Source organism: Copadichromis virginalis, linkage group LG4 (assembly GCF_057382275.1).
Source record: "Copadichromis virginalis isolate Kocher_CV1m ecotype Utaka linkage group LG4, C_Virginalis_male_GT1.1, whole genome shotgun sequence".
NCBI classification, from domain to species: Eukaryota; Metazoa; Chordata; class Actinopteri; order Cichliformes; family Cichlidae; genus Copadichromis; species Copadichromis virginalis.
This window is the reverse complement of record NC_140621.1, coordinates 29,356,323-29,382,680: the sequence shown is the minus strand read 5'-3', so window position 1 is coordinate 29,382,680 and position 26,358 is coordinate 29,356,323. Positions and strand designations below refer to the sequence as shown.

At 39.9% G+C, this 26,358-nt stretch overlaps 1 protein-coding gene across 1 annotated transcript in view; it reads left to right on the top strand.

Annotated features, from left to right (window-relative positions):
* Positions 1-5,856, top strand: part of rnd2 (Rho family GTPase 2) — a 37,913-nt gene extending 32,057 nt beyond the window's left edge. The window contains exons 4-5 of the mRNA XM_085454777.1: positions 2,421-2,555; positions 4,728-5,856. Of these exons, the coding sequence (XP_085310903.1) occupies positions 2,421-2,555; positions 4,728-4,997 (405 nt within the window). The 3' untranslated portion in view covers positions 4,998-5,856. The remainder of the gene's footprint in view (positions 1-2,420; positions 2,556-4,727) is intronic.
* Positions 5,857-26,358: the final 20,502 nt, after the last annotated feature.

Genomic DNA, 26,358 nt, shown 5'->3' with positions numbered 1-26,358 from the left:
TTTGTAGATCTAACCCGGGACACCATTTCTTTAACCCGCCAATATCTCTCCAGCCTCCGTGGAATCTGTCAACAGGGGAAGCAGCACTGCTCCTCAGCTTTAGCTTTTCCCATGCATCACTTGGCAGGGGGCTGCCATGACCCCTGCCCCCTAGTTGTCATCCCAATAATCCCTGAAACTCAGGCGCACATGGAAAACCTGTTGCACAATCACCATCCTAAATTAGACTCTTGACCTCCAGGAGCTAGGGGGGGGGGTCACCAATATTTCTAGACGACAGCTGGGGGAGGAAAGAGGGTTAAACAATCAAAGGTTTTGATTGGATGTCATTGACAGAATGGGGATGTGCCTGAAAGGTCAGAGGTTGTTTTCAGTACAAGGGATGAATGGACACCCTGACATTCTGCACATGGCATGCGGAATATTTCAGTGCTGTCATGTATTTGTGCTGCCAGGAGGAGACTGTGTTGGTTCAGCTGAGTTTCAGTAGTGACATTTAATCTCAGGGTGATTTTAGAAGGAAGACTGCTCAACCTTTTCGGAACAGAACCTGAAATAGATTTTGTTGATGGAGACTGAGTAAGGAAAGTATAACACACCACACAGACGTCCAAACTAAGCTGGCACGAGTGAAAAAGTCACAGTACGTGGCCCTATAGCTGTTGCAGTAAAATAGTGAACATTGCCTTGTATCATAAAAAAACAGGAAGTCTCTTTAATCTGATTAGAGGTAAAATAATTACTTGATTAATCCTGGATGGTTGACAGCACCAGTTAATCTGTGGCTTTTTTGCTGATCACTTCATCTTTGAGCCATTTTTCAAGCAAAACTGCCAAATATTTCTAGTTTTAGCTTCTTACTCATGATAATTTACAGATTTTATGCCAAGATTTTTCCATTCCCGTCCTTTTTGTTTTGTTTTATGAATTTTTTAACAGTCTGACAATTCATTAATTAAACAATTGAAAATGTAAAATGTACCCACAATGAATGTAACTTTAAATAAATCTCTACAGTTATCACCCCTTTCCATCACACTTAAGATTAATTAGTTGTCTGTTTTGCGCTGAAAATGCCAATAATGAGCTGCTTTCGTAAAATTTCACAAATCTGCCCATTTAAAAAATAAAACAAAAAATGCAAAAAACCCCAAACATACCCAATTTAAATTTGGCACATTGCACCGTTAAGGTCTTCTGTTTGTAGACCTCTGAAACACTTCCAGCACTGCTGCTGTTTTGCCCTTTTATTCATATGAGATTTTACCATGGAGCCCAAACTTGAGAGGAAATCAAACATCAAACTCAACTGACTTTCATGTGGAGGATATTCCCTGTTGATGAGATCTGCATATCTGCAGTGTCCAAGCCAAAAGGCAGTTCATAAAGGCCAGATGTACAAACTAAAAGAATGTACATTGTTTTATTTTTCCTTTTTTAATTTTGAGATTTTTGGAATTGTGCGCTGTAAATTAATTTCCCTGGGTCAGACTCTCAATGTTCTCAGGTGTCTGAAGAAGAGCATATGAACTGTGGGGTTCGTCACTGTGTCATTGTGCACCAGCACACAGAACAGTGATAAGTTTTTTTGGCGACACCAACACAATAATCGCTCATCCACACTGCTTGCCAGATTTGGCTTCCCGCAACTTTGTCCTCTACTGCAAAAAGAAATGAAAGCTGAAGAGTTGACATTTTGACACAGTGAGGGGATTCAGCGCACAAAAAGGGACTTAAAAGGAGCAATATCTGAAAATAGCAGCCATGCTGGAAGTGGTGACGACAAATTCAAAGAAAGTAGGATGCTTGATGTTTACTGGCAGAATAGTTGAACTTTTTCATTCCACCTGGTACAATTACCAAGGGGATTGTCTTCAAAAATGTTTGTTTATCTCAAACAAAAGTAAAACAAAAAATCATATTCATCATACAGCGGTATCCAGCAGAAGCTTAACACAACCTCCGGCATTTGTGGTTGACAAATGACTGGAACAAAATATTTAGTTTTGCTGACTGATGAATGGCTTTGTTGACAAAAAATAAAGAGAACAGACATCAATGGATGAATGGATTAGTCAAGTTAAAAAGTCTTTACTGAATTACATTGAGTAATTTGCTGAGAACAAAATGACATAAGAAAGGTCACTGGGAACCAAAATCCCCAACCCTTTGAAGGCTGGACTTAAATTCCCACAAAAAAACACACCAAAGTTATGCATTTGTTTTTGCTGTGTTTGCTAAGCTGAACAAATGTCTTTTAGCAAGAGAGCATTAATCTCCCTCAAACTCAGGTATCCAGTGTCTGAGTAGCCAAAAGGTCATCTCTGTACTTCAGCAAAGGCAGCTCAGCGCTCAGTGCTCATGTTTGACATAATCAAGAGTGTCTTTCAGTTTTTCTCTGTCGGCTCACGTTCCTGCAGTGGCAAGGAGAGACGCAAGAGTTTTGTCCAAATGCCAAGGTGGTGCTGGTGGGCTGTAAGCTGGACATGAGGACAGACGTCAACACCCTGAGGGAACTCTCCAAACAGCGCCTCATCCCTGTCACCCACGAGCAGGTGAGCGCTAGCAGATGATGGATATTAGAGGAGAATGGAGTGAGATAAATAATAAGATTGAGACTTGCAAGGTGCCCTGGGAAGACAGACAGATTTGAAAACAGATGTGGAAAAGAAATTAGAAAGCAATAAAGCGATAAAATGAGATTTTTCTGTGTTGTATCAGCAGAGGCATTACCTCTCTTTTGCGGTCCCACAGGAAAGGAGTGTGAGAAAAGGCTCATGCAACACAATAAAATACCACATGACTGCTATTAGAACAGCATTAAACCCCTCGGGGACATGTTGCTGGGGTTGGCGTTTTGGCCAAAATTTGCTGACAGGGAATGTAATGTTGCTTATGGCAAGGGCTGCGGAAGAAGCACAAGTGGTTAGTCTAGTTTATGTCTAGGGAAACATTTTTTTCCCCCTGAAATGAAATATTCATGCAGATTTACAGATTTTCAAAATGCAGGATGAATAGAAAATGGACATTGATAAATGAGTGAGTCCTTTTATCACATGCTGCCGTGACCTCTAAGCCAAGGGGATGGGGGAAAAGAGGGAGGGGATGATAAACTGCTCTGTAAATCTGTGAATTTTAATCAGCTTTCAGTGTGTTCAATTTGTGTGCTCTCCTGTGTTCGACATACAAAAAGTGGAGGGGCTTTTTTCACCACCATACAAAAGCCCTCAAAACAAAGGAGCCTTTTTCCCGCTACTGTCTAAGAGCTTACTGGAGGCTAAAAGCATGCTGTTTCTAAAAAAACTCAGCAACTGAAAAAAACAGACAGGTCATATAAATAAGACACATAAACAAAAGAAGAGTGACAAACCACGGAGGTAATGTAAAATAGCTGGGACCATTTACTGGCTAGAACCATAGAAAACATTTGTCATGGTCCTTCTCAGTCTCTCTTTTGGTTTGAGACACCTACTGTTTGCCTCTCTAATATGCCCAGAAAATGTGTGTCACATGGCAGATGCCAAAGCTGTGCACAATAAACATTTCGGTGCTCTAATCTAATAGCCTGTGTTGCTATCCTGTTGCTGATCTTTAAATTGAATTCCAACAGAGCTGAGAAGTCACCTTGCGAATGACCACTGGGTGAACTCCAGACATTTCCACACTAATCTGCCCGAGATTCGATCGAGCATTTCCACTTGTCACTACAATCTACCTCTTTCCCCTCCCACCGCCACCCTGGAATCTAAATCTGCTGTTTCACCTAATGAGGCCTTCATCGCTTCTTATACACGCCTCAGTGCAGCTGTGATGAAAATCAAACCACTTCCACTTGAGATGAAAAGCTTTCTCTGTGCTGGAGAACATGCAGTTGTAGGGGTCATGGGAAATGCAGTTCTGTCTCATCTGTTAGATCCTTGGCATGTGCTGATCCTGTGTGAAAACAGCTTTAAACTCTGATCATTAAACAACAGATGAGGATATGTAGTACTGTAATGAAGGCAGGGGCTCAGGGGTTTTCAAATTAAATTTGTGTCTGATTTGATCACGAGCAAACAATTTACAATTTCAAATAACTCAGTTATTGTAAGTTTACTCAGGGGTAAGCTCTGGTACCTAGTGTGAATGTCTTCCCTGTAAATAGCCTCATAGACCATATCAAAACTGGCCCAGCGGATTCCCATCCTTTTGTTTTACTGCAGACTGAGGAGTCAGCATCTACATTATTCATGCTTCAGTTGGAGGAAATTCATTTATCTACAGACAGGTTCAGATCGCTGGCTTTCAGTCATCAGTTTAGATCAACATCTATATCTCAGAATTGCTGCCTCTTTTTTGGGGGACATTTAGTTTTCTGCTGTTGAGCTATAGTGTCTGCTTGTGCCAAGAAACAATGAAGGATGGAGTGCATATGGGGATATTTAATTTTCTTTTTGAAACACTGAAAAAGGACATGAAGGAAACTTATGTCTTACACGACCTCTTAAAAGCCTGAGGAAACTAATGAAAAGCCACTGTTGAGAGATATTCAGGATTTCACATACAAAAAAAAGAAGAATGCACAAGTACTCAAAATCACGAGAGGACAATGAATGTTAAGAGGATTTACACCATATGATTTCTGATTGTTAAAATGATGCGTGTTTCCCCTGTCTTCTTCTTCTTGTACTTTCAAATTTAGCTTTGCTTCCTTTTTCATTTCTTCTTTGCCCGTCTCCATGTTCCAGGGAAGCACGATAGCTCGTCAGATGGGAGCGGTGGCGTATGTGGAGTGCACCTCCAAGGTTTCTGAAAACAGTGTTCGGGATGTGTTCCACATCACCACCTTGGCGTCAGTGCGACGGCCGCACAAGCCGCAGCTAAAACGCAGCAGCTCCCGCAGAGGCCTGAAACGAGTCTCGCAACTGCCCCTTCCACCTCTGCCGGGTCGGACTGAGCAAATAGACCAGGCCCCGGCCATGAGGAAGGACCGGGCCAAGAGCTGTGTGCTCATGTAGAGACCTATCATTACAAATATATATATATATGTATAAACACAGAAATATATATATGAAAGAGAAAGTCTATTTATTATTTGATGCTTTTTTTTCTCGTATTTTCCTTTTTTGCACTGCAGAGGAGTGAGAAAAAAGAAACACTGCACTGTGGAAACAAATGCTTTGGATTTCTTTCCTTTTTGTTGCGTGTGTGCATACTTTATAAGCTGTTTACATATTTGTCTTGTTTTGAAATTATGGCAAATTGGACTAAGCCTCTGGACATGAGGAAGCTGTGATAGTGGATGTGCTGTCTAGTCCCTGGAATTAAAGTGGAATTAATTTCCTGAAACGGCTCTAATAACAGGGATGGCACGGCGGCGTATTGACGGAGAGTGCGCGAGTGCGCGGAACCATGTTGAAGCAGAATGTCTGGAGATGAAACAAAGGCAGTGTTGTCCAGCAGACATGCGGAGTCGTTGTTTAACTTTTCTGCCTGACACTGCTTCCTGTTGCCATGGATGAGAAAAACCTGTATGTACGGTAATGCTGGAAAGGAATTCTAGTGAATGATGGCAAATTAAGAGCTTAAAATTAGATTTTTTTAAGACTGAGTGAAGAACCATGAAGGTGTGTGCGAGCATAACTACCACAAGTGCATTTTAGAAGCAAAGTATCTGATTTTATTTTGCTCATTTAACAGCATTTTCCTCGTCAGCTACATTCATGCCAATTGGATTCACTGTAATGAATGCTATTGTTGCTACTTTAAATATGTTTCTTTGTGGAAGATAAGTGGTAAAATGTTAGGGCTATTTTGTTGTACTTTGACTAAACTCTAAAATAAAGCAAGAGCCTGCCTGTATTGGGGAAAATATCATTTTTGGCTGAAGTTTCTTTCCTGATCTTTGTTATTTAAATGCCATCGCAAATCTTAGACTGTATGCTCATCACAATGGAACAAATAAATCATTCAGAGTGCTGAATTTTTGCGTAGTTAAACACTTCCACGTGCTTTCCTCTTCCAGCCTTCAGAAATGACATTTGTAAGCTAACTGCCCATTTCTTGTGTTAATGCCGTCTCTGTGCTCTCATGTTGCCCTGCAAGATAAACAACATTGCAGCCAGGGGAGTGAGTCAGTCCTTCAAGGTGTTGTTCACACTATGAAGACCTCTCAGCTGGCACAAATAAAATTGAACTGCACTGCATCAGCACCAGAGCACTGATGTGCTGTTGTTTAAATGACTGACTCAATACTGTTTCAGAAGCTTTAGGTGAGATGATGCGTGAGTTCTTCAATCAACAGAGAGCATCCAGCTGATGCTGGGACTCCAGATACTTTAAAGTTTTTGGTTTTTTTTTTCTATAGTTTGTTCCTATAAAAGTCAGCTGGTCAGTTCATTTCTGGCAGCAAGACCTGCAGTCTTGAGAAGCCATTGTATTATAACAATTCTTAGGTGGAGGTGAGAGTCGATAAGCCTGTAAGTCACATCATTCAAGCAGCAAGTAAAAGCTTTGCCTTTATAACAGCTGCTGTTTCCCTGTTAGACATTAAACAATAGACAAGATGAGCTCCACAGACGGAGTGAATGTCAGAGAAGCTGGATTAGATAATAAGAGAAACAAGCCAAGACGTAAAAACAAAAAAAGTGTAAGGTGTGTGGGGGAAGTGCTAAAGGATTGGGTCGCAAAAATATTTTGAGTATTCAAAGTGATAATGTCTTGCCAGGGGTCAGGCTATTTAAAAAAAATACATTTCAGCTACACACACAATACCTATTTTGAAGTGAAACATTCCTCTTTGGTTAAATTGCCCTCAGATCATGATTTTTTTCAAAAACAGTAAAATTGAATGTACCGTTACCGCAGTTTAGACGCACCAAATTCTGTAATCCCCGTACGTCAGTCAGTGACAGCTGGGCTCTGCCCCAGACTTTGCTGCTGGCTAAATTCATACCTCTCTACAGATCCTATTGGCAGATCTCATCACTGTTAGTTGCTTTAGATGACCCAGAGCTGCTGCTCCATCTGCAAAACACTTTTCAACCTATCTTAACCCAATATCTGTGCTGTGTCTGATATGGCATGTCTGTTGTTGTTGATGTCTGCTCAACTCTGTGTGGGAGTCCCAGAAAACAGCAATACTACCGAATATTACCAATACCTGTAGATGAAAATGACACTTCTTTTGACTAAAGTGGTCCTTACTGAATTACTGCTATTTTGTATACTTTTGAGTTATTAGTATCTCTGTTGAGGCAAATTTGTGTTTAAGGCGAAGATTTTAGTAAAGCCACTTTGATGCCCCACAAAGGTGCTCGCTTAGAACCGCCCACATTTCAAGCCCCCAAGGAAGTAAATATCTCATTTTTAAATATTAGAGAAATAGAGCAGAAAAAATAGAAGTGGGGCATTGTTGGATGGACACAAGAGTCACAGAATAGCTGCAGAAAGGTGTTGCCCAGGGCAGGAAATGAGCAATGGAAATAAGGCCAGCACACACAGTGGGGGCACAAGACCTGTTGTGCCCCTACAGTTCAGACTGACACTTAAGAGGATTAGTATTATGGTGCCGATGTGTGTCTATCTGTGTTTGGGTGTGTGTGTTTAATGGGGGAGGGGTTGTGGGTATGGTGGAGGCACTGGGCAAAATCATCTCAGTTGCACTGGCCCACATTTCCCCATCAACCTGCATATCCATCAAAAAAAGGCAGCCATCCATACATTAATACAGCCTGTACATGTCATCTGGATGAAGGCAAATCAACTGCTGCTTTGTTTGTGAAATTAGACTGCCATTGCAGTTTATCTTGACAATCTACTCCCACTCACACTCAGGTTTATTACTGCAGGATGTCTAGCCTCAATTTCAGCAATCTGATCAGCCATTTGCCCTTTACCGCTGAGACGCCAGGAGGATTAGAAGTACCTTTGTGGGTTCATGCTCTGATTTTGCATTCTTGAGTTTCTCTTCTCTTTTCCGATATTCCAAGCAGCTCCGACGAGCACAGAGAATCCAGTCATCTTATCCTCAAATGGCCAGAACTGACGTCATTCGCCCAGGAAACAAACAATTGTAGATGTTCTTGGCTAATTACTACAATTTGCACTTTAGGTCCACAGAAATGTCAGCATGAGAAAGAGAGAGAGCGAGCGAGAGAGAAAGAAACAGAGTGATTGACAAATATGCACTGAGGAGGGATGATGGAGACCAAAGGAGACAGAGAGAGATGGTACTTGGCCTGCCTGCTGATAAAAGGCTACAGAGCAGAGGCACAAATTGCATACAGTCATGAGAGGATTTGTAATGAGAAGCAGTATGTGACCAAGCTGAACTCACACATAACCTGCACACACACACACGCTCATACACATATTCACACAAAACAGACACACACAGAAAGCCAGCAGAGATAGTTGACATTCCACATTCATGGCACGGGACTTGACCATCAGTGTACTGCATAAGCAAATACTTTTAACAGCATATTAATCTGATGGCCTTTCCCTTGTTGCCTTATAATATTTTCAACTTTATTGTTTCCTGTTTCCCAGCAGATAAACTCCTTAACGTAGAGGCAAACCTGGACCCCTCCCTAAGGTGGTTTCGCAGCGAAAACACAGACTGTGGAGATTAATTAGCCTACGGTTTAGTGCTTTCTGCACTAAAGTGCTGCTAATTAAAATGTGTGAGTGTGCGCTTTCAAATAGTTTGCCTGTGTGTTTGTGTGTGTGTATATGTCTTTATCTGTATTTGTCTGAATTTACATCTGGGACAAGACTGATATTACAGAGAAAAAAATTTAATGCCTTTCAACATCAAAAGTAAAACAGGGACAGATTGCCTGATAGGAGTAATTGATATTTTGTGGGTAATGTTTTTCCATCACCGGAAAAACTTTGTGCTCTCAGGTGGGTGAGCACAAATTTCCCAGAGGGATTAGAGATTGTGTGTGTGTTGTTTGTGTGACTGAGCTGTGCAAGAGGAGGTCTGATAAGATGAAAAAGATGGGAAGGTTTGGCAGTGATATTCAGTATCCACTGCTTGAGTTTTTAAATTGGAGTCCACAGACTGAGAGACATCAAGGAGGGCATCAATGGAGAATAAACCAGCTTTTATCCATGACTATGAAAAACAAATTTGGAGAGTTTATCAAGAAATTCATGGCCAGCTGATGTGGGCTGTGTTCTTCTCAATAGGTGGACTAAAAGTTAGACATATATCTCTGTAACTATTTGATAAATTGCCATGAAAGTCTCAACAGAATCCTAGAAGAGGAATGCCAGGAGGTCAAAACTTTCGATTATCCTGTGAAATAACCCAACAGCTACTTAGTGTTACTCCAATTGCATCCAAATGTCTTTAATTAGTGCCCCTTAGAGAAAATTGTAGACCTTTGATACACGATTCAGTTAATTTCTTTTAAGCTAGTACCATCATTATTAGCTTTACTCTTTTTTTTAATTTTTAATTTTTATTTTTCATTGGCAAAGGCCGCAGAAACAGACTAGAGGTTTCTGGCACAAATTCACCTAATTCCAGAGCAAAGAGCATAAAGTCTAATGGGGTCAGAGCTCCAGCAGCAGTTTACAGAACAACTTTATTTTTTTGACCAAAACATTTCTCTCAGAGATTGCAATATCATGACACAGATGGAAGACACAGAAGAGAAACTTAATTAATAAAAAGCAAGACATTTTATTAGGCTATTGAAGAAAACACAAAGTCCAAAAACAAGCCAAGTGAAACCCAAAGCAATCACAGGAGTACACAAGGTAAACACACTGGAAAGTACGACAGCTGAGCGACAAATATTAAATAGAAGGCAGGGCTATTGATACACAAAGGGAGGGTGGAAACAGAAGGGTATCGAGACACAGCTAAATTAAATCTATACAATGAGACCAGGAGGGAAATATAGCTAAAAGCAATGGACAAGAAACAACTATTAAAGTAAAACAGGAAATAATACAAAGATAACTCTGCAAAAAAGTCACATTAGGAAGCATCTATTCTTTTCTGCTTATCCAATCCAGGTTCACAGGGTGGAGGGTGGGGTATAAAACTTATGGATACTAACCAAGAGTTCAAGACAGAAAACCAGGCTCAGAACTGCTTGCAAAAATAAATAAAAAATGCTCTATATACTAAAGAATGGTCTAACCTCTTCTCATTAGCCAAAGATGCCATATCAACATGGTTAGTATAGTAAAAAAAATATGAAAATGAATGAATGAAAATGAGAAATACCATAGGCTATATCTCTCATGGCAGCTGTGATGAATTAGTCTGTCAGAGAACCTTTTCCACTTTGCTGTCCAGTAATTGTTAGAGAAGGTGGTCAGGATCAGTCGCGATGAATAACAGTTTGTTTAGTGACCACCAGCTTCAAACCTGACCAATCTGCAGCCAGTCACAGAGCCAGCCTTCCTAATCAGCTTTATTTCGTTTGTTGGTATCACCAACTCCAATGGTGCTCCCTCAACAGACCACTGCACTCGCCACAGCTGACTGATCTCCATCATTTTTCACCACACACTTTGCCAAACACATAACCTCATGCACCTGCTCATTTGTATTAATCTTCCTGTTCAACCTGTGGTTGATGTTGGCATGCAGTTGGCATGCAGTTATGGTTACTTACTTCACTATGTCAGCATCCCCTCCCAGTAAAAACACAGGTCATGCTGGTGTCCATTTCAATCATTATCTCTCTGGTTTTATTTTCAGAAGCAGATGATTCCTCCAAGGCTACTCCATAATATCATCCCCTCATTCTCTGTACTCCTTATCTATCCAACCATTGCAGAATAATCAGAGTAGGTGGCGTGACTGAGAATTGTACTGAGAGTCTGAGATGTACAAGGTGAACATGAATGGAGACAGCAGAGTCCCTTGTGGAGCTCCTGTACTGCACATCTCCAAATCAGACAGAGCATTGGCCCATCTCACATACTGTGGCCTTTCTGTCAGGTAGTCAGTAGTGCATGATGTTGGATGTTTTTACTGACATTTCCTGCAGTTTCTCTCTCAGTAGCTGCAGGTGAATCATGTTAAATGCACTTGGGAACTCAAAGAAGGTGATCACCTCACTTCTCCCGCTGTAACTATCTAAATGTGACTGAGCTCTCTGGAGCATCGACTCTCAGATTTGGTCTATATGGAAACTGCAGAGAGGCCAAGACAAAACATAAAAACATCTAGGTGGGCCAAGATTACCTTCATCACACTATATGCTGGCAAGCACTAATTACTCTTTGAGCACACACACCTTCAAATGTTCCAGACTCAGGATGTAAATGTTACTCAGGATGACAGACAGCTGGCTAGCACAGATACTACTGCAGTTTATCAGTTTATGCCTGCGTGTAGTGCAACAATGCAGGTGAACAGTTTATTTAAATAGTCTCTCGTCTGTTTGTGTCAGCTTGAGTGGGTCAATAAATCCCAACACAACCCCCCCACCCCCCCACCCCCCCACCAGCCACTCCAGGTTGGAATTGTCATATTTGCTGCAGGGTGTTTCCCATTTACATAGTGACACATTAGGGAGATGCCCTTTAAGCTGTTCACTGTTTGGCCACCGAGCAGCTTGAGTGGAGCAGCTAGGGGTTTAGTGCATTAATAAAGGCCATGTCACTGTCAATCTCTAAGGATGGGGAGAGCAATATCTATTTAATTCTGTCAAATGGAGTAAGATCATTCACCTATCACTGCTACACTGCTTCAGTTTCACCTGAAAGAGATCAATATCTTCTTATAATTGCTTTATTTTCATAGTTTAGTCAGCCAGCTCATGTAGAAAATATAATCAGAGCATAAAAGTAATTTTGGGGCTGATTAAAATCTATAGTGAGGATCAGCAGAGATGCTTATGGTGAGCAAAAGCAGAGAATACATAACAAGAAAACACATTACAAAAGCTTGCACATGTTTTTCTTTAGGGCCTTAAGTTGTCACACCCTCTGACTCACATACTGCACAAGGGTACGCAGAATGTTTACTATAGAAAGTGGACTATGTCCCACATGCGAGTCGCACAATGAATGGAATTTACTTATAAGTGGATTTTAAAGTTTGCAGCATTTTTATGTCTAGTAGTTATGAAAGGGAAAATGTTAAAGGTGCCAGATGTAAAAAGAAAAAAAATGGGTGGGGTTTCTTGTTTTTCTTTAATTTCTGCGGCACATGGACATGGTGATGTCTTCCTTCTTCAGATGTTGTGCAGCAGCATAGAAATTATCCAACAACCAACCAGCATGATTTTCTGTTGTAGGAGTTACAGGATTTCAGCCTCTAGTCTTCAGTGTCATCTACTGGGGTAGGGTGCGTTGTAAGCGATGTAAAAAGCAGAATAAGAGCATAAGATCTAATTGGCTGGGTCTACTTTTACTCCTGCTCGCCAATGGTGCCTGTAACTGTTTGAGGTATTCTTCAGCACAAAAATTTTTCAAATGTAAGTGTATGATGACTGAATTAGATACGAGCATATGCTGTTGCATTATCATCATCAACAAATATATTTAAAAATCCAAGTAAACAACAGCTGTGTAAACAACAATCAGTGCTAAAAGAAATTGGGACAAAATGTGAAAAAAATCAAGCGACAGTGAAGTCCAGATTTAATTGAGCCCATATGTGACGAAAATACAAATACTAAACACAAATACTTTGACTTGTCAAGAAGAACACTCTTGCTCCAGTTTCCTCTCAACTTGTTATCCACACACAGTGAAGGAATATAGCCAGAAAATAATGAAACCAGATTGAAATAAAAGACCAGTCATTATTTTCTCAAATGTTTTAAACTGTTAAACTTTAAGCTGTTGCTTAACAAACAGTTTTACATAATCCACCTTTAGTCTTATTGGCCTTCAATCTAATGCACTACAAAGCTGCTTAGTAGTTTAGAGACACTGGTAGGGCTATTTTGTTTTTCCACTTCCACAGGTAGATAAAATGAAAATGTCTGATCAATAGTGTAATCAGCTCACTATATTTCTGCCATGAAGCTTGTCAATAAATTATGTTGGAAAAAGAACAGCAATATTAAGGCATAGCAGAAAGTTGGAAATAAAACTTTTGTCCTTGTTGTTGCCCTCTTCAGTAGTAAGTGCTAATTAATTTTGATATTTAATATGCAAGAAAAATGGCATTGCATTCAGCAGTCCTTATGATGATATTGTCTAAGTTTAAATTTTAATTTTATTATCTTCAAGGTTAAAACAGTCTTTCATATACAGCCACAAAAAAAAAGGCACCCCCCCCCCCCCCCCGCCCCCAGAGAGAGACAGATATAATTAAGATAGATAAGGCAGCTGCTGAACCCTGCAGCACATAGTCACATAGCTAAATACAAGTATTGTCAACCAATCAAATATAATCTTCAATGATGTTTAAACTAGGGATGAAGTGGTTGTGGCTTTTGTTGTGGAAGATGTGTGTGGTGAAATTATGCTGACGTTAACAAAAGTGCAGATGATGTGATTTAAAACCAATTTAACCGCATATCTTGTGATTTGAACACACAATTATTATTGCTGTTATTCCACCAACATTGATATGTAATAGAAACATGAGCCACGCATAGCAGATGTAACCATTCAGAGCACATTTCTGCAATTTAACAATGGAGAAAACATAACACACAGCATTTAAAAAAATACTGATGGCGTTTGAGGGAATTTTTTACTGAGGTACAGAAAAAAACCAGTCACTTGCAAAATTTGGATTTAAACACTTCTGAAGTTATTCTTTTTTCAATACTATACCTTTGTGGGCCCCATACACACACTCATGCAGACCTCACACATCAACCCTGAATCAACTAATCCAATCCTTGCAGGCCTGGATTGGTGCGAATGCTGCCACTCATTGGTCGCTGAGCATCCATGAAGAGGAGGCGCCCTTATCTGTCCCACCATGCTGTGTATATCACAGGAAGAAGAGGAGGGAGCTTACTTCAATGGAAATGCAATGTCCTCAGCCTGGTTGGTGTGAGGCCTTCCATCCTGTTTGGTCCTGAGTGTAACTGTAGAGTCTGTCACTGAGGATAACTCCTTTGTTAGCATTGTTAGCCAACTTAGCGGCAAGACAGCGGTGTGCTGGCCAGTCTGCACTAGCCCACCTTTGCTAATGTCCACTCTCTTGGCCATGGATACTGGACGGATTATAATCCCTCATGAATGTCCCAGTTGATGCCATCTGTCCAGATGCTAATATAGACAAACAGAAAGCAAAAGAAAAATACATTAGTCCATAGAGATAATGAATTCATCTGTAAGAAATAAAGTTGAGTTTTGTGTCCACAGGTCTTCACGCTACAATGTCTCTGCATATGAAAATAAGCTATCCCAGCGCTAGGAAAACGAGGCTGTGATTATTTATTGTCTCTGGAAAAAAGTGTCTCAATCACTCAGTAGGGGTGAGTACGGCGTAATAAAACCCTTGTCCACTCATGTATCACAGAACAGAACTAATCTCAGGCCGAAATCCGTCCTCCTGCTCATATGAGCTTTCAGGCTGGTTTGGACAATTAAACACACATTAGCGAGTCAGTGAGGTGTTTTGTCACCTCTCACCGCGGTTGGATTTCTCTTCCTCTACATGTGCCCTGCAGGTGTTTCAGACTATTTATCAGCAGCAGCAGCACAGAACAACAATGTTGATTGTAAATGATAGCTATTATGGGAACAGCAAACAGATTGAGAGACACACAACGATTATTCAAAGTGTGTTCTCTGACAACCTGACAGAAGGAATTTTAATATGGTTGCGGCACAATGTGAATCTGACCCTTATCCCCGAATGAGTTTCCACAGAGACGCTGACGTCATGTAACTGTTCCGGTGGTGATGCTTCAGAATGCTAATGGGCTCACTGGTGTCCAATATATGTTGTCAGTTACCTGGCAGAGGTGAGTCACTCAGAGCACAAACAAAAAGTGCAGCTTGTTGAGAGGAAACAGAAGAAGAAGAGGAAGGAGAAAAAAACCAAGTGAGCGAGAGAGAAAATGTGGACATGCTTGGTTTATTGGTACGGAAAAAGTCACCGATCCATTCCTAATCAGACCTATGTAGCCCTAAGCACACACTCCAATATGACGCAAAGGCTGGAGTGTGTTTAGACGGCTGCCCACCTCCTCTCTCTTCATCCTGCTTTGTCTGCCTCTGCATTATAAAAGGTCACTTCTGTCTGGCCCACTACTCAGGACATTTTTTGCCATAATTGTCAGGACCAAAACTCCTCACGCTTAGAAAAAACCCTTACTTTAAGCTGCGATGCATCTGTCTTAGATGAGTTTTCTCAGATGAGTTTTGGTAATTTGGTGTTCTCTGTGTATTTGTGGATTTATACGTGTGTGTGTCTTTCTCTCTATAGATCTGTATGCAGTAAACACAAACATGCTTATGTAGAACATGTCTACAACTCAATTTCCACTGAAGACTCAACTTGTTGAGAGGAAACAGAAGAAGAAGAGGGACTGTAAAATGTAATGAAATCTAAAATGTCGCAGTTTCAAATCATTTAAGCCGTATTCTTCATTTGACAAAATATTACATATTGAAAATTTGAAACTGTAAAATTATTACTTTTTCAAAATATGCTCATCTGTGGTGACAGCAATATGTTTCAGAAGAGTTCAGACAAGAGAACAAAAGGCAGAACGAATTTCTATAAAGCTAGAAAAGAAATCCCCATAGCTATTAAAGTTTATTGATAACAGGTCAATAACCATGAGAGAGGCTTAATTTTTCAGAATTAAAGATAAGGAATGGTTCAACATTCTGTAAGAAACCGCATTGGGAAATTGTTAAAGAATGCCCTTTTCATTGTCAAACTGCAGAATGTAAGGATTTCATCATCTATGTTACATAATATCAGTAAAAGAACCCAGAGAAATCTTTATTCTATGTAAAGGACAAGGCTTTAACACCAATACTGTATTGAAATGGGGATGGCACTGTAGTGGAAATCACTGAATGGGCTCCAGAACACTTGTGAAAACCAGTGTCAGTGACAACAGTTTGTTGCCGCAATCACAAATCCAATTTAAAACTCAGCACTCCAAAAGAAAAAAAAAACATAAGCAGAATACATAAATGTTGCTGTACTCGTGGAGGCACAGCAGAACACTGTCCTCTGGGTAATCAATATTTGAAATTCCTTTTGAAAAAACATAAATATAGTATCATCCAGCTGAAGAGCAGAGGGAAAGTGTAATCATTAATGCACGTGGCATGAGTACAATGCTTGGGCTTAACACTCACTGGACACTTTGATATTTGAGTTACTCTTTGGCTCGAAGCTGTCGGGCCATTCTGATCTAAGCTCTGAAGTCAATAACTCATTTTTGTCCAAAGAACTGTCGCTCACTAGATCCATTATCCATTGATTCATTACCTACTGCTTATCCGTAATTGGGTCATCATGGCAGCAGGTTAAGCAGGGTATTCCAGATGTCTTTCTTCTCTAGCCATACCTTCCAGTTCATCCTGGAGGAATTCCAAGGCTGGACAAGATATAAAATTTCTTGACCAGGTTCTTGCTCTACCCTATCATCTCTTCCCAGTGGGGAGTACCTTGAAACACCTTTCTCCTAACAAGATACCACCTCCATTGGTCCTTCTGATATGCAGGAGTACCATATATGTCTTTGTTTTTTATCCCGAGTTAGGGTTAGAACACAAGTTTCCTACAAAGATTAGGATAATGGCATGAATTCATTCTCTGTAAAACCTAGAGATGGTTGTGTGTGTAAATTACATCAACCATGCCATGTTTAAAGTTTGTTAAATCACATCCCCCCCCCCCCCCATGTTTAGTTTGAACTTCAGCAGGCCATCTGGACCATGTCTACATGCCTAAAAGCTTTGGGTTGCTGCCATGTAATTGGCTGATTAGATATTTGTGTTAATGAGCAGTTGAATGGGTGAATCTGAAAAATTGGTCAAATTAGTGTATATGCATGGTCATCCATCCATCCATCCGTCCATCCATCCATCCATCCATCCATCCATCCATCCATCCATCCATCCATCCATTTCAGGGAAAAGACAATGCCAAACCATTTTCTATGCATGTTCTACCAGCATTGCTCTGTAATAAAAGAGTCTGTGAGATAAACATTTTAAGGTATAACCAAAAAAAGACAAAGCAGGCACTCAGCTGTTGAGCTTCTGAAATGTTATAAAAAAAATCAACATATGATTTTGTTTTGTAACATTGTCTATTACAAATATTAATTTAAAATGAGTTTTAAATAATTAACACAAAGCCCTAGCTTTTTGGGGTAAAGGGGCTGTAAATTTGCACTGGCTTTGCGAACACAGCTGTCTATTATTCTGCGAGCACGTGTAGTTCATAAGAAGGTTGTGGGTGGGGGGGCTATGCTGGCTGTAGTCCAGACCCAGATGAGCAGTAGTGGCCAGTTTTGGATGGCATATGACCAATTTGGCAGCAATTGCTGTCAGACTCGGAGGCCAGACTGAGTAACAGACTGGCAACTTTGTTATGTGAAGCGCTTCTGCAGAGCTTGTTGTATGTTGCCTCTGCAGTTACTAAATGGCAGCTGTATAAAAGCTATCTGGCTCTGACTTGCAATTGGTAATTCAGAAGAGTGAAGCGAAGAAGAGGCTGCCACCTCAAGACCATGACCACAAATCTATGCATGTTATTTATGTGTGTTATCATGCACTTACATGCATAAAGAGAACAATAGTATATTCTCTGAGTTCTGCTCCATATTGTCACGGACAACAATTGCATCCATCAGCCTGTGTCCTTCTGATAAGATAATGACTATAGACCTTGTTAATTAAAAAAAAAAGATACTGCTGAGAAACAATCTACTAATAAACCAATTCTAATTAGCATGTTTCCCGTCCATCTGAATGCCCATACGTTTGCAGCTGATTTTCATAAACTGGGAGGGTATTTCTGTTTGCATGTGTGAATGTGTTTAAACATGCTTATTTACTGTGTGATTTGGTCTCTTTGCTTTGCATCGCATGTGTGCATCTATGCCTGTGTGCATGTGTTGATCCATGTTTATTTATGCTTCGTGGTAATGCATACATTTCTTGCTGGGCAAAGAGGAGCAGATGAGCAAACAGCCAATGAAGGAGGGTTGGCCTGGAGGCTTTGTACGCCTGTGTGTGCATATTTCTGTTTGTTTGTGTGTGTGTGTGTGTGTGTGTGTGTGTGTGTGTGTGTGTGTGTGTGTGTGTGTGAGTGAGAGAGTGAGAAAGTGTGAGGTAATAACTAAAGTTTATTTTATGTCCTGTTTTGGTCCACCTTCAGTTTGCTTTGTGTACTTGGGTGGACATAACTCCTTTGGATGGCTGGATTGTGTCAGCAAGATGTGTAGCCTCCCTCCTGCACGACACATAAATCACTGTCTCCCCTGCTGACTGACTTTACACCACACAAACCCATCACCGAAAACAACTCTGGCCACAGTAAAGAAATACCCAACAAAGTATTTCTTCACCCGAACTATTAGACACTTTGCTACCCCCCGAATATTCACAAAATCTATATATAGTGTTGTTTTTCAATAAGCAAAACTAAGAAGAAAACCACCGTCCTCTTTACTACCCTTTAAAATATATATATTTATATACAGAGATGTATTTCTGTTCTTAGTTCATATTTCATCTGAAAACTTCTGACAACGACAGAGGAGAAAAAAATCAAAGCGGTAGGATCTTTGTCCATTCACATTCCTATAAGACACAAGCTGCTGCGTGTGGCTTGTCCAATAAAAATTTCAGACCAGTCAGAAACCAGCCAAGACAGTTATGAGGAAGCATCCAGGACCAGAAAGTCATTCTGGCTTAGAAATGAGTCGCACGCCCCTCAGGCAGGCTTGGAGCCAGGGTCAGACTCTGGCACACTGGTGGAAAGTTATCTCAACAGAGTCAGAAGAGCACATTGAATGCCCAGAGCTGGCCACTGTAGCCATGCAAGCGTAAATGCATCTCACACTGGGGAAATTTCCCACGGCAAAAACAAGTGCACAAGTATTAGGTTTGTTGACTTGACTATGACGATGTGTGATTTCGTCAGAGGTGCTGTTTTCAGCTGCTTGCCTGAAAGAAATACTTATGATCCCCCCCCCCCCCCCCCCCCCCCCACCAAGTTTGTCCTTTATTTCCCTGGCTGCACTGCCATTTCCCATTTTCCACATGGAGACATTTCATCGTGCATGGCTTTCTTGTACAGACTGCTACTTTCATTTAAATACCACTTAAATCCACAAAAATGTACTGCAGGCATCTTAATTATTATTACATTATACCCACTAGGGAAGAAATTGATATGTACATTTTTGATTTTAACGAGCACCTGTAACATAATGTTTTAGAAATCCAATATTTGCCACCAGGCTGAAAAGAACAACAAGAAAATGCATTTTAGTTAATACACTTCATGTTGATAAATGGTGCTTATCTTTCGCTTTCTGACGCACAGCATATGCTAAGACCTGTAGTCCGACAGGGTATGGGGAAGATTAATTTTAGACAAGTAATGATCGTGAATGTGGTTAAACAAGCAGAATAACAAAAAACAGCTAGTCTTTCAGATGCTTTTCAGGGTACTGTTTCCAAGTACAGTTGTGGCTGTGATTAAAATAGCACTACATTGGCTATTAGTGTCACAGTATGTACGCCAGACAACAAATGGCAGTAAAAAAAGAGCTCCCTTACCTCAGAACAGAAAGTGCTTGCCAAGGAAAATGGAAGTATTTAAAAATGGATTGCCTGTTTAAACACCATGTAAAATTAAGCAGATTATAGATGTATACATCCAGCACTTGCCTACACAAAGGTTCTCTCTATTTTTCTCTGTCAAACTCCCATCCTCTCAACCTCTCTTTTTTCCTGTCACCTATTCGGCTATAATTCAGTCTCTATCTCGCTAACACTAATTACTTTTTTGCTAAGACAATGACATAGGCCCATTCTCAATTGCCAGTTATGAGGAGAGATGTTTTCCCCATGCCATTCCCAGGAAATTAGCCTGTTTGTGATTTAATTTCAGATTTTCAGACGTAATTACTTGTGTAAGTGTTTGTGTGCGTGTCTTGCAGGGTGTAAATGTTTATAAGTGCCGTGATGTGTTCTCCAGCACATGTGCACAAATCATTTGTGTGGGTAATGAAAATTAAGTAGTTTGACTATAAAGTAGCACATATGTGGGCACCAGTAATGATGGGACTAGTAATGATAGCTTGACTCAGGTCTGTCTCCTAGAAACGAGCAACGAGGGCTTTTGTGATTCAAAAATAAATGTCTGTTATTTGCAGAACTATATATTTTCTAAAGCTGGGTAGAAGTGGAAAAAAGAAAGCCCAGCCTGGCAATCAAATTGGGAGAATGAGACTCATTGCAGGAATGGACATATTCATTGTAGAACCCTTGAGATAAATTCATAATAAATAAGTAAATAGTTGTTTGGTCATCTCTCGTGTGTCACCGCTTTGACTTAACCCATGTCACCAGATGGGAATGTTACATTTCACAATTGATGAAGATTTAAGGAGATGAGACCAAAAAGTTGCATACGTCAGTCCAGACACATACTGTAAATATTCTTATCCACTTTGTGGGTAATGTGGCTGTGTGAAAAACTAGTTTATAGTTCTAGGCTGTACTATTGTAATTTGTTGTTATGAGGCTACTCTAAAAGCGCTCTAAAAAGTCTTGACTTGAGCCATAATGCCACATCAAGAAAAGTAATTACATTACATTTTTAATCATTATTTTTCAGCTCTGGCTCTCATTCACAGTGATTCTTTTACCCGGTCTTCCCCCCATCATCCCCAGCCAGTGGCGACAGATAGCTGCCCCTCCCTAAGTCTGGTCCTGCCAGATGTTTTTTCCAGTTAAAATGGAGTTCTTTTTTATCTCACCAATACCAGTGGCTTTTGGCTTCACTTTGTATTATTGTAGTGCGTTTACCTTGCAATATGAAGAATTGTGTGGTGTCTGTTGTTGTGAAGTGGTGCAATAAAAATAAAAATAAACTGAATTAAACCCCATCTATTATGTCAAAACAATGAACTCACAACTTTTGGAAACTAAAAAAAGATGCGGGTGGGCTTCTGGTGAGTAGGGCAGATGGGGAAAGCTTGTTAGGGTGAGGCATTGTGTCAAATGTCCTCCCTTACTCTGGATTTTACACCTCCTTTGTTTCTGAGTCGTAGCTAGAGGCCAAATCTCTCCACCACCTACGATCATCGACATGAACGTTGTGTTCTGTTCAACACGTTCATATGTGCTCCCTACACAACTTACATTCCAAGGTGAAATTGCAAATGTGCACCTGCAAGTGGTCAGAGTTGGGCTTCCAGGGTTGGAGAGTTGGGAAATAGAGGGCAAGGAGACAACCTTGAAGTCATGTTTTAAATTTACCCTTTGACAATGGCTGTATATGAAAACAACTGTATGTATAAAGAATTACTTAATACACCTTTAAAATCCTGTTTTTGCCAACCTTGAACTATTCAGTATTCTTACTGCACAGTTTTTTAATGGTGTTATTACACCTGTAGGTTATTTCCTGTGGTCTGAAACAGTTAATGACTTGGTAAACTTGCAGCTTTTTCTCGTGGTTTGTTTTCTTTTCACACAGACAAAACTCCAAATGAACTCAACAAAACAAGGGAGCCAAAATGCATCACTACAAACCACATAAGTACAAGAAGAAGGTGCGGTGTTTGGCACAAGCAGATAACATGGAGAATTTACTCATAACATTCATATTTATAGTTTATGTAATCTGCATTTATCTTGTACTCTACTTTATACCAGAATGCAAAGCACGCCTGGCTATGGGAAAGTGTTGAGCTCAGACTTAACTCTGTTTAGCAGCATAAACCTAATAGGTGGGGTTAGATCAAGATCACATTCTTACTAAACAAACTAACTGAATTGCTCTAGAGTTTGTTGGAAACCATAGGCTTCCTCTTCCAAGGGGCCTTAATGTGGTTGTTTTGTTCTGTAGCCGAGTGCCTGCAAATTCATTGAGAGAGGAGAAAAAAACAATGATTTTGATTTTAGTATCAAGTTACTTTTTAGGATTAGAAATGATAGCTATGTCATATAAAATGTTCATCAGGTACAGTGGGGGTAAGATGACTGACTTGGTTAAGAGCAGATAGCGGCTGAGGTTAATAAAAAGCCAAGTGTTAATTACAGGTCTGAGACATGATGCATATTCCAATATCCTGCACAAATGTCAGAGTACTGACATTTGTATTCTCTGGTATTCTCACCGAACAAGGCACTCAAAGTAAATCAAGTTCTGCAATTGTCCAATATATTTACCTATTTATTTAGTTTTTAGACTGAAAATTTGTGTTTAGGACATAAATATGGATTAAAATAGTAGTTAAAAAGTTAAGATATACATTTTTGCTTGATTTTATAGTGCCTTTAATTACTGATTCAATGGTTATGTCACTGCACTGTATGTGTAATATCGTAGGGCATTACTTCAAGATGCCACTAGGTGGCGCATAGCGCTCAGGAGGAACGTAAACCTTTATTGAGGCAAGCGTTAACAAAATAAAATCAGTTAAATCCAAGGTCATGAAATGTGCCTCTTTCTGTTATTAATAGGTTAATAGTCCTCAAAATGACGTGTACGTAAAATATTAGAAATTATAAGACTGTTGTGAAGCAGTTAAACTTAAGTTTAAATATAAAATAAAATGTTATGAGATTGTAACTGCTAGTATTAAGTGCAAGGTCATGCTAACAGACTTGTCACTAGCGGGTAAAGTGAGCTTAAAGTAAAATATCCAAGCTGATGAAGCACAAATGGTCTTTGTGACAGTAAGCTAAATGGGCTTATTGACATATGTTGTGTTATTGAAATAAGGTGAAGGTGATGCAAATGCAGTAATTAATGTAATTTAATGTAATTAAATGAATTTACTACGGACTTGCTATGCGTTATATTGTGCAATTCAAGTACCACTGAAGAAGAAAAACGGTCATGGACATATGATTTACTTTGTTGTGTTCCAGTTGCCATGTAATTATACTTGCTAGGTTATTCATGCAATTCCTGACAATGTATCAACATCTGTGACAACATACTTTACAAAAGGTTGTTAATTATATCACGATGGCCATGTAGCAGGCAGGTCAGGTTCCAAACCAGGACACCAAAGTACAAAGTAAAACTCAAAACAGATTTATTGCTAAATGAAAGAAAGCAAAAAATACAAAATAATCCTGATGGCGCAAAAATAAGGAACTAATGAACTAATGACAAAACAGAACACAGTGCACAAGGGATGAGAGGCTATCAAAGTAAAACAATGAAGTGACTTACACTGAGACCTGGACTAAGACATGACACAAGCTCGACACAAAGACAGAAGATAAGAAAACATGGAGACAAGACTGAATAAACAGAATAGGGATAAACAACTTCCTGTTAACTTAATACACATATAACTGGAACATAACCATAACAAAAAGCCAGAATGTCAGTCATACAGAATATAGAACTATAATACAAAGATAATAAAAACAACCCCCAACCCCCTCCAAACATTCCCAAAACCTATGAATACGTGGCAGGTATTCATGGGAATTCATTTATGAGTTTGTGTTTCCTTGTTTAAAGCTGTTTTTTAGTTCATTTAAATCAACCTTGGGTTTGTTTTGTATTCTCAATGTGGAAAGGCTTTATAGATGTGCAAAGGTCTGTATGGGCTAGCAACTAGGCTTGAAATAAACATAAATTCGTCGTTTGTTTTTTTTACACAGCACCTTTTTCCTGTACAGAGATGGGCAGTAACACTGTAATCCGATTACTTTTTTCAAGTAACGAGTAAAGTAAGGGATTACTATTGCAAAAAAGGTAATTAGATTACTGTTACTTTCCCGTAAGCACGTTGCGTTTTGCAAGAGTGTCTCATGACAAGCGAGTGCAACGTTCGTGGCAACAGCTGTGTGCAGATCAACAATGGATAATATATCGAGTGCAGGAGAGAGTACGAGCATGCAGCGTTTAAAGCGTGGAAGTACTGACCTTACTTTGAGTTTGATTCCGTAAAAAGTGACAAAAACATTAGCGTCCGCTGTTCACTACGTGGGAAGAAAACTTCTTTTTACAGCGAAAAAACCCCTCAACTTCCGCGCAAGCACCGAGTACGCTACCAGGGAATGGGAAATTCACAGACAAACTCGTGGATTCTTCCAATGACCGCTGCGGCGGACCTGCATTAGGGCAAACCTCCACCTGCTATACAGTTGAAAATAGAGGATACAGGACCTGGAATGTGCAGAAAATAGGTTTAAATGTTAAACAAATTTCTTCCATTCAGAGAATGTTGCATATAATTTAATTTTTGCTTGATGGAATAAAGTTAAAAGATTAAAACTAATAAAACAAGTTTTAAAAAGAGACTTTTCCATTTGATTACATTTTGTATGATGGATTATGCAGAAAAAGTAGAATTTGGCTGAAAGATCTATCACTTTATCACCTATTCAGGTTGTAAATCATGTTTTAAAAAAGTAACTGAGTAATTAATTACTTTTGAAAATAAGTAATCAGTAAAGTAACGGAATTACTTTTTGGGGCAAGTAATCAGTAATTAGTTACTGATTACTTTTTTCAAGTAACTTGACCAACCTCATCAGCTGATTCATACCAAACAAACTATAGGTGTAAATGCTCTTAGGAAGCAAAATAAATCCTTCAAGCTCATGATCTCTGCAATCGCAGGATTTAGGATCACACCCTTCCATTACGCCCACCAGCCCACGGGGTTATGATATTTGTTTTGAAATATAAAGTCAGGATATATTTACCGGTATTTATATTTATGTATTACTTAAATTTCACACGTAGGTGTATAACCAAAGAGAAAAAAAAACACACATACTCATAAATCCTATGTGCCATTCATAGAATCTACACTAGTTATTTACAGGGATAAGTGGCAGACATGGTGCTGAAATTCTGTTTCCCTGACACAGGGGTGTCTTTCTGCCATCTGCTCTTGGGATCAACAACACACACACACACACACACACACACACACACACACACACACACACACACACACACACAACCAAAAACACACAACTTCAAACACCACACACCTTTACAATCACAATTTAGAGACAGTTAGAAAAATGACGAAGCAGGAACGATACAAGTGAGCCTTGAGCTCAACATCAATATCTCCTATTGATTTCCCTTTTGTCCTGACACAGAAAAATGAACAATTTTACAACAATAGACTGCACTATTCAGTTTTCTGTTCCCTCCCCTGCTCTTATCTCTCTTCATTTTCCTTTTCAGCCTTTTATTGCAGAGGCTGGAAATAATGACATAATAGCTGTAGGTTTTTGTTGCAAGCAGCAGATGAGGATCACCCACAGTCAGAGATGGGAGATTGTTATTTCCTCTTGGTAACCTCATCTTTCTGGTTTCTGGCCACCCAGATTCAGGGTCATTCACGGTCAAGGAGAAAAGTGCTAGAGCGGTGAACTGTAGAGGGCAAAGGACACAGTAAATTATTCTGCCCTGTTGATCACTTCTTTATGGTTAAAGTTCAGATGTGAAATATTATAGGCCTATAAAATGTATTTTTATATTCGTTATCAAAAGATAAATGACAGGGACTACAAGCATGTGCACATGGCTCCTCTTGAAAGACCCACTGAGTATGGAGTTGCTGGAGTTGTGTGCTATAAAGTGCTTTCTAAGACCTCTTGAGTTACACAACTGTCCTTTGGCACTTTTGCTGCACATCACTACGCTCATTTTCTCATTTTCTTGATAAATGAGACCAACCGCTAGCTTTGCAGTGATCTCATAACGCTTGATTTACGTCTAACAATGCTTCAAAGGCTGGAGTGAAATATATGGGTGACAGCAACACTCATACTCTGTCCAGGCAGCTCTGTTGGCCTGCATCTACACACTCAAAAGACCCAAGAACAGAAAGCAGACCCTCTGGACTCCTGGTTGGGTGACTGTTAAGTTGGCACTGGTGGGTGTGTTATTGGTATTCTGATAGCAAAGAGGCAGAACACTGACTGGCCACCCCTGGAGAGATTGAGGAAAAAAAAAATCAAATTAGTTCAAAAACAAAAAGGCATCCGCTGAAAAGCAGCTACATCCATGGTGACTGGCAGACTGACAAAACCACTCCCAGTGGCCCTCCTGAGAGGAAGAGAAGGGCCTCCTCTCCCCATGTGGTCACAGCACAAATAAGCCAGAATCAAGGACTTCAAAGGAGCCAGGGACAAACACCACACACAGGGTCTGTCTGAGACATCTCCGGTCATGTGACTCCAGGCCAGGTGCACTCTGACTGGGTACTTGGCAAACCAGCATGATCG